Source organism: Leuciscus leuciscus (genome assembly GCF_965113295.1).
Source record: "Leuciscus leuciscus genome assembly, chromosome: 23".
Classification (NCBI taxonomy): domain Eukaryota; kingdom Metazoa; phylum Chordata; class Actinopteri; order Cypriniformes; family Leuciscidae; genus Leuciscus; species Leuciscus leuciscus.
The window spans coordinates 30836759-30850643 of record NC_138747.1 but is presented as its reverse complement, the minus strand read 5'-3'; the positions used below and the strand labels follow the sequence as shown (position 1 = coordinate 30850643).

At 39.4% G+C, this 13885-nt stretch overlaps 1 protein-coding gene across 1 annotated transcript in view; it reads left to right on the top strand.

Moving 5' to 3' along the window:
* The window catches only part of lrp1aa (low density lipoprotein receptor-related protein 1Aa), a 223070-nt gene that overhangs the window by 20460 nt on the left and 188725 nt on the right, over window positions 1-13885 (top strand). Inside the window, exon 2 of the mRNA XM_082156602.1 lies at window positions 4485-4607. Within this exon, the coding sequence (XP_082012728.1) occupies window positions 4485-4607 (123 nt within the window). The remainder of the gene's footprint in view (window positions 1-4484; window positions 4608-13885) is intronic.

Below are 13885 nucleotides of genomic sequence, written 5' to 3'. Positions count from 1 at the left end.
GTTTAACTTACACATTAACAATCAGCAATCTTTCTCCAACAGTCTTCTCTTGCTTTGGCAGCAGAGACGGTATTGTTTCGAGCTTGAAATACATATTTAAATTCATCGTAATTCTGAATGATTATCTCTTGCTCCTCCGCGGAAAAATATATCGCTCTCGCTCTACTACCCGCGATTGGTTGTTCAGTGTCGACGTCACTCTTTTATGTGCACGCGCGTGTGGAGTAATCATAGCTTAAGGATCAAAGCCTGAGTTGACAGAGAAAGTTGATGAGCTGCATCATGGTACCAATAAAGCCTGATTGCATCGGTTTGGTTTTGTCAACTCAAAACTAATCCTGTAACCTCGAGTTTGTTCAGCTACCTTCATGGTACAGGCCCCAGGAAAAACCTAGTCTAAAGTCAGTTATTATGTTTCCATCAACTTGTCAATCGAATTATCTGAAGTTCGGTAAAAAAAATCATGCGAATAAAGCTGGTGAAAGTGTGTTTCCATCAAACGTCTTTAAAGCGAATAAAAACCTGTGCTTAATGACGTCACATGCTGTTTTGCGATCAAATTGGTATATCGAATTGATTTGAGACATTCCAAGGTGTTTCCATTCATTTTCGCGCTGAATCGCACAACATTCAAGCAAACATTTGCGAACAAAGTTTTGCTAGACAAAATGGATCGCGCCATCTACCAACAAATGATCAATATTGCACAAGTTGTAATAGTGCAGAGTCCTGCACGGGTCCATTTTTGGAGACCCGCCCCCGCCCGTACCCGCAAAGTTCAGCACCAGATCTGACCCGCGATAACTCGCACACAAGCTAAAATCATTCCATTTAAAGTGCTTTATTTTTTATCTCGCACCTCTCTCAACATCACAATAGCCTCATGAATGGGCTAATGAGCGCTAAAGTGCACTTTGTTTTGTGCCATTCAAGTAGCCTAGGCTACCTCCAGTTCACGCGCGGGCGCCTCTCCGTGTCCTGATTATATTTATACTGCTATATTTAGCTTTTATTGATTAAATCCAGGAAAATGGTTGATTAAACATTGATTAAAATTAAGATACAATTAATACAAAACGAAATTCACTTTAAATAAAGTCTTTCTACAAAAACAAACTTAATAAAGTGGTCAAAATCATGTCTGCCCACTCCATTTGTCTCCCGATATTCGGGATCATCTTATCTTATTCATGCTTTTTTCACTTTTCATATAATCAACATGAAATTTAAATATATATATATTTATTTAAACATGAATATGAAACTAAATCGTTTTTTAATGACTGGGCTACAACACATAGGCTTATTAGCCTGCCCTACAATCATTGAATATTATTTTGCTTGATTGACGGGTTTTTATTTAAAAGAAAGAGCGTAGCCTACGTTTGTAGGCCTATATAGGCTATGGGAAATTTATATACACAATACTTAGGCCTACTAAAATATAATTAAAGGTCCCATGACATGAAATTTCCACTTTCTGAGGTTTTTTAACATTAATATGAGTTCCCCTAGCCTGTATATGGTCCCCAAGTTTCAAAAAATTTTAATCGGTGTAAATCGAGCTTTTGCTATTTTTCTCTGCCTTTGAGAAAATGGAAGCTCAACCGGGCTGATCTTGAATCTCCTCCTTATAACGTCATAAAGAGAAATGTTACCTCCCCTTTCTCTGCTCCCAGAGAATATTTCTCACCCATGAGAAAATGAGCTAGGAAGTAGAACGCGCGCGCGCGATTTTAGTTTGTCCACGAGAGATATCATGGCTTTTGAGCGAGCGAAGCATAATAATTGCTCAATAATTGGATGTACAAATGAACATCGAATGGTCAATACAGAGCTGGGCTTGCTGAACGTCGGACAAGTAATTCAACAAATTGTATACAAGTGTGTTGCTTTACTGTTTATGGTTACCTAGCTTCTTACACGTAGAATGTGGCTGTCACATTAGCTATGCAGCTATGCAGTTACTTGCGCTAATGTAAAGGTAGACAGCACCGTTTTCCTGTTGGTTATATGGCGCGCGCGATATCCGCGATATCTTTATATTTCAAGATCGCAGAGCTTGATGTAATTGTAATAAGATAAATTACAGACGTGACAGATCTCTCATGAAAAGGCAACAGTAGGTTCGCGTTAGCTACATGATGATAACTGTAAACCATCCGAATAAAGTACCGTATCCAGACATCATATTTTAAACTAACCATTCGGAAACGTCCTGCTGGAGCCGCTGAGTTGCAACTTCTTCATCTGTTGCTTCTCCATCTGGATCAGATTCTGGGTCAAACTGAAATGCTTGAAAGACTGCGTGTCTTCGTGCCATTGCAATATATCCAACATAAACAAACATGCATGGTACCGTTGCGCAAGATGGTAAAGGCCACACCCACCCTCCACCTTGCGCCGCCTTTCTCCTCCTCATTAGTATTTAAAGCTACAGACACCGAAACGGCCCGTCTGAAGGAAGCTCATTCTGGGACTGGCTTGTAGTGGCTATAATTCTGCACCGAGGCTGAATTTTTGGAAAGAGATTTCAGATACAGTACTAAGGACCATTAAGGACTATATTAAAGCCTACAAAAAGTAGCATGTCATGGGACCTTTAATATTATTTTATTGCATTTGTATTAGTTGTTTGAAGAGTAAAAAAAAAAAAAAAAAAATCGGTCGATCTTAACGCAAGTTTACAACCGGCCAGTCGGTCGGACTAAAAGGGGAAAAAAATTAATTGGGTCGGTCCTAAATTGACAGGATCGGTTGGGTAACGGCAAACAAGAATATTTTTAAGGATGCCCAAAACACATATTTGCGAGTGTGTAATGGCAATTTAGACATACAAATATTGCACATATTTTTCATCCGCTACCCGCCCGCAAGGAGTTCATTATCCGCCCGCATCCCCGCCTGTGAATTTTAGGAATGTCACAATCCACCCGTTTTAGCCACTTTCATGCGGTTACCCAACCCATTGCAGGACTCTAGGTGCTTATGTGACAGCTGATAGCGACATTATTTGACTATTATGGCATTTCTTAGATTTTTGCTATAATAGCCGTTTTATTTTTCTGTTAAATTAAATTCAAAAAGTATCTCATCTCCTCGTTTGTCCACTTTGTTGACACCGGCCATGTGTGCAAACCAGACAGTATAATGGGTGCAAACTGGGCGGAAATTAACTAAAACTTCTTCTTTTGTGGCGGGTTGTACCCATAAAATGACCTAAAACTTAATCGCAATCCATTATTTATTCGGCAAATAACGTTTCCATCAGCGTTTATCGCATAAACCGTATATCGATCAAGATAAAATCCGATGAGACCGACCGTATTTCATTTTAGCCGATATTCAAGAAATTCCATCGAATTTTACTGTTTCCATAAGGCATTTTTCATTCGATATCACATAATTCGGATAAAAACGTGTTGATGGAAACATAGCTAGTGGCGCTTTTATTCAGATGCTATTTTAAGAGCGCATGCTTGGCCATAATGTAGCGTGTGCACAACACACACACACTTTGCTTCTCTCATCTACACAGAAGCAGCAGTTTTCATTTTTGCAAACCATACATAATTACAAGGAAAAATATTCCACACGAGGGAAATCATTGTTGTGTCCATGAAGATGTGAAAAAATAGGCATAAATCTAGCTTACACATTTACCCAAATTATCATACGCCTGTTTAACCGAAGCTAATTTGGGTGTGTTTCTCCATCCCCAATGTCACTTCTCTGTGTTTTACGGCCCTGACGAGAACGTCGGTCTCCTCGGCTGTGAACCGCTCCTGGCGTGCGCTGGCAAATCCGCCGTTATAATAGCAAGCCGCCATGGAACAAGCGCGCCTGCTCTTAAAGGGAATGTGAGATGTCGCTCTGATTGGTTTATTTCACGTGACGCCCAAACCACACCTATGAATAATGAAGCTACTTCAGATTTTACCACCATTTTAGATTTGCGTCGGGAGCAAGAGTCATTTATCCCGCTGGTATAATAGCAACAGCACCCGAGATCCGCCCACAAAGTTACTTGTGTTTCGCGTTTGATACGTGTGTTTCAGATCCTTAAAATAGGGCCCATTGACTTTTATTATATAACTTTTTTTGTTTGTTTGTTTGTTTGTCTGTTTTGAACTCTATTGGACCAGAACAGAAAGAGTAAAGCAAGCCGGAGTCAGACATCGGCCTTGTAGAGGAAACGTCCAGGCTGGGGAAAACAGTCTGGCGGGCAGATAGGCTCGGCTGCGATAATTTTGTTTTGAAATAGACATAAGCAACTAGCGGTAAACTGACAAAACTTGGCGTCCTCGTACACTGTCAAACACTGTCCAGACCACAAACATTCATACGGGCTCTCTGATCTCAGTGGATTTTGGACACACGTGTGTCACATATATGCTTTTTCCCCCATGACAAGTAATAATTCAGCAGTGCTAATAGCAGAATGCATTGTTAACATTATTTGTTTTGGCTCTTCTTGTTTGCAGCTCCAAAAACCTGCAGCCCCAAGCAGTTTGTTTGCAGGGATCAGGTGACGTGTATCTCTAAAGGCTGGCGGTGTGACGGGGAGAAGGATTGCCCGGACGGATCGGACGAAGCCACAGATGTCTGTATGTATCACTGTTTCTCTGACACCCGCTGATCTATGGTTTTATTCGCATCTTAAACCTCGAGTACACTGATAGTCCTGCAGGGTCTGCTAGTAATTGTTGCAGTATGTACAGGGTATCACTGTAGCATCACATTTTTCCTTCAATATATCCTCGGTTTGAGTCCCAGCTGGAAGACTTTCTGTTTCTTCCTTCTTCATTTGGAGCTTTTTTGTTTTGTTTTTTCATAGAAATGCAGTGATTTGAGATGAAGATCTGAATGAAATCTCAGACTGTGGACTGTGTGCAGCTGTTATGTGTTTCTGATTGGACATATCGCTGTTTGGTTCCTCTGAGTGGTCATTCTGTTTCCCAGATGACTTTGACCTGAAGCACATGTTCTTTCGCTCTGCTTGTTTAGTCTGATCAGTTCCAATGACATTGACTTCTTGTGGCCTTGCTTATATCTGTTTATGGTGATTTTTTATGAGGACACAGCGAGTATCTGTTTTCCTATTCTCTAAATTCGGTGCAATGCGACAGACCTAGATCACCATTATAATCAACAAAGCTGACATCCCATCAGTTGACGAACAACCTCTTTTTATTATCTATTTTCCCACCGAAACTAGTTTGTTTGCCCCAATCTGACAGAAATATAAGGGAATTTTCCAACATATATATATAATATGTTTGAATTGGCAAATTTTTTGTCGTTTTATATTAAACGTAGGCGATAAATGAAATAGTTAGCAAGAGCCCGATTATAAATACAATTAGGCTGTAAAACAACTAGTGAGTAGATGAGTTTCCCTGTGGATGATTAACATTTCTCAAGACAACTAAAAGGGGGTTTCAATGTCATGAAAATATCTTGAGCTTGTGTTTATCACAACCTAGAGGTCTGCGCGAGATGGACTTTCAATCCCGCTTTGGTAAATTCTGTATTGCTCCTGCCAAAAATATGTTATTTTATTCAGCTCATTCCCATAACTTGCACGATTTGTCCCGTTCCCTCCTGCAAAAGCCTGTAGGACGTTTTTCAGTTCCGGTCCGGTTATATTCTGTCTTGTTCCGGTGTCTATAGCAAGGTTATTTTCGTAAACGAAAACTGAAACTAAGACTAAAACTATATTGGTCAAAAAACATTTTCGTAAACTGAAACAAAATAGAGATTTCAACATAAATGAAAAACTAAAACTAAACTAACAAAGAGTTAATAAATGAATATGTGATATATATAATAATTATTATAATAAAATAATAATTAGCACATATAAATAATCGTTGTCGTAATTAATAAGCTCTCATCCTGTACCGGAAAATTAAGTTTTTCCATTCCACTGCGCTACTTTATTTTTCAATGTAAACACGCACTAGACGGACATGTATGACCTTTGATCTCGCACATGACACTACGCTCTAAAAACGAGGCACTCAAGTTAAAATAAGTTACAATTTTAAGACGCGTCTTGAGACTTTACGCATTTTCCCCTTTCCACTGCAAGTGTCTCGCGTTTTTCAAAGCAAAAACGCTTTCTGCGTGAACCAGCCCTAAGAAGCAGAAATGGCCAAATAAGTATTTCCATCCTGTCTAAACCTTACGCAAATACAGCTGTACCTTAATTCCAGGTAAGACAACCATCTCATCTGAAACTTAATAATAAACAGGATAACATATTAGACAGGAGACCACACTGAGCAGAAAACGGACAAAACATAGCATGACTAGCCCACAAATAGACGTTCCTTATTTAGAGTAGAACAGAAGACCTGAATATGAGTATATGATACTAAAAGATACAATGGACAAATAGATGGACAATATACATCATAAATGGATCAATACAAGAATAATATGTTTTAAAGGATTAATCATAGAAATAACCTTAAAAGAATAATCATAATAATCATACGCATATTTTTTTCCTTTTTCTCATACACCCCGTTTAACAAGATTTCATCTTTAATATGAATGAGTATGAATGAGACTTCAGAATGATGGAACCCGAAGTATAGTAGGCAAACAACTATTGAAAAATAGTAACCTAAAGCACTACACGTGATTTACAATCATTTAAATGCAAGAAAGTGAAGATCAATTTAACAACAGCTTCAAATCTCAGGTTGGGGTGAAAGTTTTCGACTCGCGGTGTGTGTGTGTGAAGTACGGGAGTGTGAAGTATCTCACCCTTTCTGACAGGGCCGCCTAATAGAAACGCGCTAAGCAAATAGTGTGGCATCAGTTTATCATGAGGCGAGCGGGGGAAGGGGAGCGACGTAATTAGAATTAACTTGCTACTTGAAATCTGGCCCTGGAAAACAATGCCACAGTTCACGAGGCAGCATTAGGACTTAAGGAATGTTTGTACTTCACCGTCACAACCAATTACATGCTTTGAAATAATTTATCTTTCTCTAAAGAGCTGGCGTGGCTTTCAGAAGTGTTGGGTAAGGCTGAATCCGCTCCGTAAGAGGAGGAGAGGAGAAGGAGAACTGCCTTCAGTCTGGAAGTCATTAAAACCCCGTCCAGAGGAATGGAGGAAAACTGCAGTTTTTTCATGATCTGCTTTTCTCGGCTCAAACTTCTCTCTCTCAACACACATAGACAACTGACACCCTAGTCTTCAGCGTTCTCTATTTTAGCTGCGCTACAGGCTATTGAAGCTCCTTTACGCTCTTTGCATTAAAATTAGACAGTCTTTTCTTAATACTTTGAGAGCTGATGTGACGTCAAACTCCCTGCTTTAATAAATGTTCCACTGCTCTCAAAAGATTTCTGTCATCATTTACGCAAACCAGTAGGATTACTCAAACCAGTAGGATTACTCAAACCAGTAGGATTTTCGTTCTTCCATGGAACACCAAGGATGTTTTGAAGAATCACTGAGCCGCTCTTTTCCATACAATTTGGTGACCAGTTACTGTCAAGCTTTAAGGACAAAAATACAGCATAAAATAACATAAAAGTACATGCATTTTGAACACTATATTCCAAGTCTTTAGAAGCCACACGAGGAGCCAAGTTTTACTGGAAATATTCGCCATAGCTATCAAATCTGATTCACAAATGCATGAATTCAAACTTGTGTTACATTCAGTTGTGAGACACAATGCCACAATAAAGTTTCCAAAAGGGACTTTTCACAACAATGCCAAACATTTTGGGTTCCCCAAAGAACCTTTCAGTACATATTTTAACAATTCAAAGAACATTTTTACACCATTAAGAGCCTTTTGTGCATTGGAAAGGTTTAATGAATGTTAAAGGTTCTTCATGCATATAAAGAACCTTTATTTTCCAGAGTGTTGGTGTCAGTAACGTCACACCAGAGGCAACGTGTCTTCATACATTTTATACTTGTATAGTTGTTGTTATATTTGTTTAAATTGTTTCATGCTTTCATTATTAGGAAAAAGTAGCTCAGACATTCTTTGAACATGTTATTTTGTGTTCCGTTGAAGACAGAAAGTCTTGTTTAGGTTAACATGAAAGTGAGATGATGACAGAATTGAAACACTTATATCAAGTGGGATGTGTGTGGAAACGTGCTCTGTTTGTGGATTCCTCAGTGCAGATGTGTTAGATCATTGAAGATCTGCCCCATGAAAGAGGTTTATTTATTTACGTGTCTGAATTTCACTGTGTCTTTTGTGAAAGATGCCATGGCTAGCGGTGAAGTCTGTCGCTGTGCCCACTGCAGCTGCTGTGCTTTCCTCTGCCGACAACACTACACAATAAACAGCTTTGTACCACCGGTCCTGGGCTTCAATGAGATGAGAACAGTAATACGCCTTTAAGAAGAAAATAATTATCATCCTTTTATCATCAGATGTCAAAAGTCAGTTTATTGAAACATAACATTCAATATGTTTGTATGGTCTGGGAATATCTCGCTTGTATCTACTGGAGAAGCCATCTTAAATGAGATATCACTCAAAAGTGTGTTAGAGGTCTATTTAGTCAATTTCATAATAATCAGAACGATATACAGTATAGGGTTCTGCCATACATGGAATATTTATTTAAAATATTACATTTTGATGGTAACTAAATCATGAATATCATGATGATTTCAATGAAGGTACCTAAAGACTGTGCTGGTAGACTAATTTCTCACCCTGAGGTTTATATTTTGTCATTTACTGACACAACATACAGTAAAATATAACCTTTAACTCTAACCAGAATCACTTGAATGCACTTCACATTTTTATAACTTCCAAATTCGTCAATATGAACTTCCGAAATTTGCCTAAATGGAACATCAGTCCTTTGTGGGCAAACGGAATCGTTTCATATAATAAACTGAAATTCTGAAAACATTTACTTAAATTATATAAATTCAAGAATTATAAGAAAACATTGACCTCTTAGAAGCAATACTCTGCTGTGTACCCACAACTAAACCTCTGTCTTTATCCCAGAGCTGCAGTCTATGTGGCACGTGTGTGTAAAAGTCATCTAGATCTGCCTCACGTTGAGAGGGTTGAAGGTCTGAGCTCTGATCTCACTGCAGAGCTTTCACCTGCTGTGTTTAGATGAGAAGAGTCTGTTGTTTAACATCTGACAGCTGGAAAAATGAACCGAGCATAAAATATCAACTGTTTATCTTTAGAGGTTCAGTTCTATAAAATGCATAATAATTTACACACCTACTTGGTTAGCTGACTCATTCAAGAGTTTAATATCTGTGCTATTTAAATGCAGAATGAATGATTCTCTCCCTCTAGCACAACACAGCTTCAGCCGTGGTTTAGGTGGCAAACCTGTTTCAGATCTGTAATGCCTAATTAAACAGGTGGATTATTTTTTACAGATCTGTCTCAGATCTGTGTTATTGTTATTTCTTCACCTCTGGGTTTAAACTTGGCAAACACCTGATCATTTGTTCTAAGATGCAGGGCTCACGGCATGAGGAAGGACATTTTGCATGATCTTTTTTTTAAACCATACAGTAATTTGTAAAACTCAAAAAGAGTATTTATTGAAACCAAACTACAAATATGAGTTGTTCTCAACCTCCTCCATATTGTGACATCACTGTGGAAACTATTAACACATAACCGCCTCCACAGCAACACAGCATGGCTACTTTCACATTATTGTGAATTCATATGGCAATTTCCGATCTCAGTACTGACTTTGACACAGTTGGTCACAAGATTCTGCTTGACTGCAGAACAGTGCTGGCCTAACACATCCAATCCTATACTGGTTTAAATCCTGTTTAAGTAGCTCGGGATAAGTACTGTATGTTGAACTATACACACACCTCCACAAGTCATGTGGTATCTTTAGGTGTCCCCCAAGGCTCAATCCTGGGTCCTTTATTACTTTTTTATTACGTACAGTATGTTTAATTCCATTAGCTGATGTAATTATCATCAGATGTTCTCAAATCAATCATTACCCTGCTGGATGGCACAGAAAACATACATTTGTGGTTGTACTGGAACATTATACAACCTAATTCAAATAGAGTATTCTCAGAGAAACGTCTATTATACCTTATTTAGCGTCCTTGTCTCTGAAGCCCAATAATCACATCGAGAATTTGGGAATCGTATATGACAGCAACTTCAGTATTAAGAAACTCCATTAGCAATGTTTATAAAACAGCATATTATCATCTCTGAAGTATGCAAAATTCTCTCCCCGACTGAAAGCGAGAAACTCATTCACACATTTTATACGAGACTTAACTGCTGCAGAAGTGTTTTGGCTGGCTTATCAAAGAGTTCAACGCAGCTGCAAGAATGCTGACTCGTGCTCGACTGAGGTATCGCATTAAATCCCTTCAGTGGCTACGTGTCACACAGAATTGATTTCAAGATCCCTTTTTGACTTTTAAATGTCTTTATGGTGTCATCCTAATGTACAATAGCAATATAATTTCCCTGGTGAAAAATAAATATACTAAAATGTATTTGAAATACATTTATTTTATGCAAAGTATACTACAAAATACATTTATATTTATATACTTAATATACATATCCTGCAATTGTACTTTTATTATGCTAAATTGGTATACTTAAAGTCTGTTAAATTGGAACGGCTAATTTTGCACTTTATGCATTTTAGTTATTCGGAAATAGTGCTGAGGTCCAACTAAAGCTATACTGAAGTATATTTGACTGTGCTAAAGTGCTATTACAATATAGGTATACATGCAATATCTTGCATTTAAATACTGATACTATACAGAGATCATACTATCCTTAATAATAGTGATATTAAAACACATTTTAGGCTTAATATTAAGCAATGCGCATTGTGCAATAAAGTAATAAATATTTATATCAGTAAGTGTCAAGTGATATATCAGTAAATATGTTAATAGATTTGTAGTATACTTAGTATAGCAGACGAAAGAAAGTTTGTTATATCGTCCTATAGCATGTATGTATTGACACAGCAAACTTTGAAAACGTTGTGCCTTCATATTTTACTGATGTGCCATCAAACTTCACACCAAAATGACTAATATTATCATCTGGGTGAAGAGACTGTTGCTTCTGTTATACTTGGTTTTCACATGTTGGCTTATTTTTTATTTTTAAAGAAGAAGAAAAAATAAGAAAATACTTTTTATGAACCGTTGATATGAAGATGTTACCATTGCAGCAAGAGCATGCAATCGGTTAAAATAGAACAATGCTTAACATGAGTCTAATATGTAATATCTAATGGTATTTTAGAATAGATAAAGTTGTCTGAGGTGAAGCATTCTGGGTTCTGAATGGCTTTGAGTGTCACGTCCATGATCTCAAGAGAGATGATCTTCAACAGGTTAAAATAAAGATCCATGCGGCTGGAGACTCCTTCACTGAATGAGCTTCAGCGGCAAGAAGACTTTCAGAAGTAGCATGCCCGTTCACACTCTTGGAATCCTCTTCAAACACTCAGCAGTGTTGGTATGTGGATGGTGTGCGTGATGTTGTGAGGGATCGAGAGGTCACATCCGGTCCTCATTCATGATGTGAATCGGGTTCTTGTTATGGATCATTAAACTCATCTGGAAACCGCAGACATCTAAGGAGGGATTGAAAATAAACAATTGTTGGAGAAACACATGTTAGTAATAGTTAGTGTGGTAAGGTCTTTTGTTTGAATAATAGTTTGGCATGCCCAGAACACAAGCAATGGCAAGAAAGCCTCATATTGTGTTGTTTTTGTCCTATAGGATGCACAAACGCAATTGTGTTTTATGTCATTGCTTATGGAAGCTAAACCAAATGTGCTCTCCTGACATCAGTCACAAATGCTTCATGCCCGTATAGAAAATTGTATTTGGCAAAATAACTGCTGATGATTCGTCTTGTTGAGTGGAAACTTTCTAATGTTATGTTTTGGCTTCTTTGTATAGTTAATGAACAATTGAGGAGGGTAGTAAGACATGCATTGATCTTATTCACACATGAATGCACCAGCGACCTGGAATGGCCCATTACTGGACCATTAAATGCATGAGGTATAAGAAATGTCTGACATGGACAATTTGAGTTGAAGATTTCACTGATATGATTCGTGGAGGCCAATATATCAGATGTTATGATATTAAGCAAAAATACTTACATTTAGCTAAACAACACATCATTACTAACACCCATATTTAAAGTTGGGGTTTTGAATATAAACACATCATTTGTGACAACCTATGTCTGGCTTGTTGAGAAGAAGTGCTATCATCTCTCAGACCTGACAGATGAAAACAGTTCCACTTGCACTGGAGCAGAGACTCAAGCAATATCTATATGGCAGTTTTTGCACACGTTTTGTACTCTAACTGTGTGTTCTACATTGGAAGAATGAATATTTTGCCAGATCTGTGGCTGCAACCCACGATAAACATCGCAGTAAAACACAAACTCTGACTGCCGAATCAGCTTTGAGTCTCGGTCTAAAAATACTGCTGTTATCAGAACAAATGTTTATTTATACCGTATGACATAAAGGCAATGACTCATGACACTATAGTTTATACGAAGTTGATTGAAGATAAGCTAATTATTGACACTGGCACAAACCTATAGTTCTCTTACGAGAGGTTCTCTCGTATTGCGCAAGTTGCTTACGCTACGGGTAAAGTCATCTTTTCTCGAGATCTGAAGCCAAAAAATGATCCTTAATTTTGTATTTATTGTCAACGCAGTGCGGCAGCCAGCAGACCATAGCAGGCTGTATCAGCGTGCTCATTGGCTGTCCTGCGGCAACTGCAGCAGCCTACCGGTGAGCCCTGCGTGACGTCACGCCCAATGCTTCGCGCCACGCTTCGCGCCCTCCACGCGTCATAGCCCGCCAGAATGGGTGCGGCTTAGCGTATATTAGGAAGGGCTCAACAGGCTGAACTCTGATTTTCATCACTTCAGCGAAGCTCTACGCATCGCTGGACTCTGAGAGAAGCCGCCGCCGTTGAATTCAGCGACCAGCAAGCTTAGGACAGCGCCTGGAGAAGCCGGTTGTCTTCGCCGCCTTCAGCCTGCCGTGCCTGCTACGCTATCCGGCGTCATATCCTTTTTCTGCTGTGTGTGTTCGCCGCTGCGACACACATTTTGTCTAAAAGAGAAATTTCCTACGAGGCGTTGTTTCAAATGCCTCGCACCTCTCTCCCCGCTCTCTCTCTCCCTCTGTTCGAGCCGCGCAAACTGTGCCGTTCACAAGGGATGGCAGAAGCGGACGGTTTGAGCTAGCTTCCTCACTCTCCCCCTCTGTTCGAGCCGCGCAAACGGCGCCGCTCACAAGGGATGTCAGAAGTGGACGGTCACGGGCTAGCTTCCTTTATGTGCAAGAAAGCTACCCCGCCCCGTTCGCGCGCGTCACCCGCCGAGGCCAGACCAACCTCCATTTCTCACACATTTCTCAGTCCCCTCCTAAGTTCAGGCGGCTGGAAATACTAATATTGCAGTAAACGAGCCTGTTTTAATACATGCACGCCTGCAAACAAACGCCGTCACAAGACATGTTGACGCTCTCTATTATGCTCGCGCTAACTGAAAGCTTATGTGTTTCCCCCTGTGGCTCAGTGGCGGAATCTTAGGCTTTTCGCGCCAGAGACCCGTGTTTGAATCCCGGGTCTGCCGGAAGACAGAATTATGCCGTCAAAGCTTTCGCTCTGTCAGTCCCCTTAAAAAGGCAACTGCAGATGTGTATTTTGCAGCCAACGAGCGCGTTGTACAACCCGCTCGCCTGCACCCTAATGTTGACGCTCTCTTATATGCTCGCGCTAACTGAAAGCTTATGTGTTTCCCTCAGTGGCGGAATCTTAGGCTTTTCGCGCCAGAGACCCTTGTTC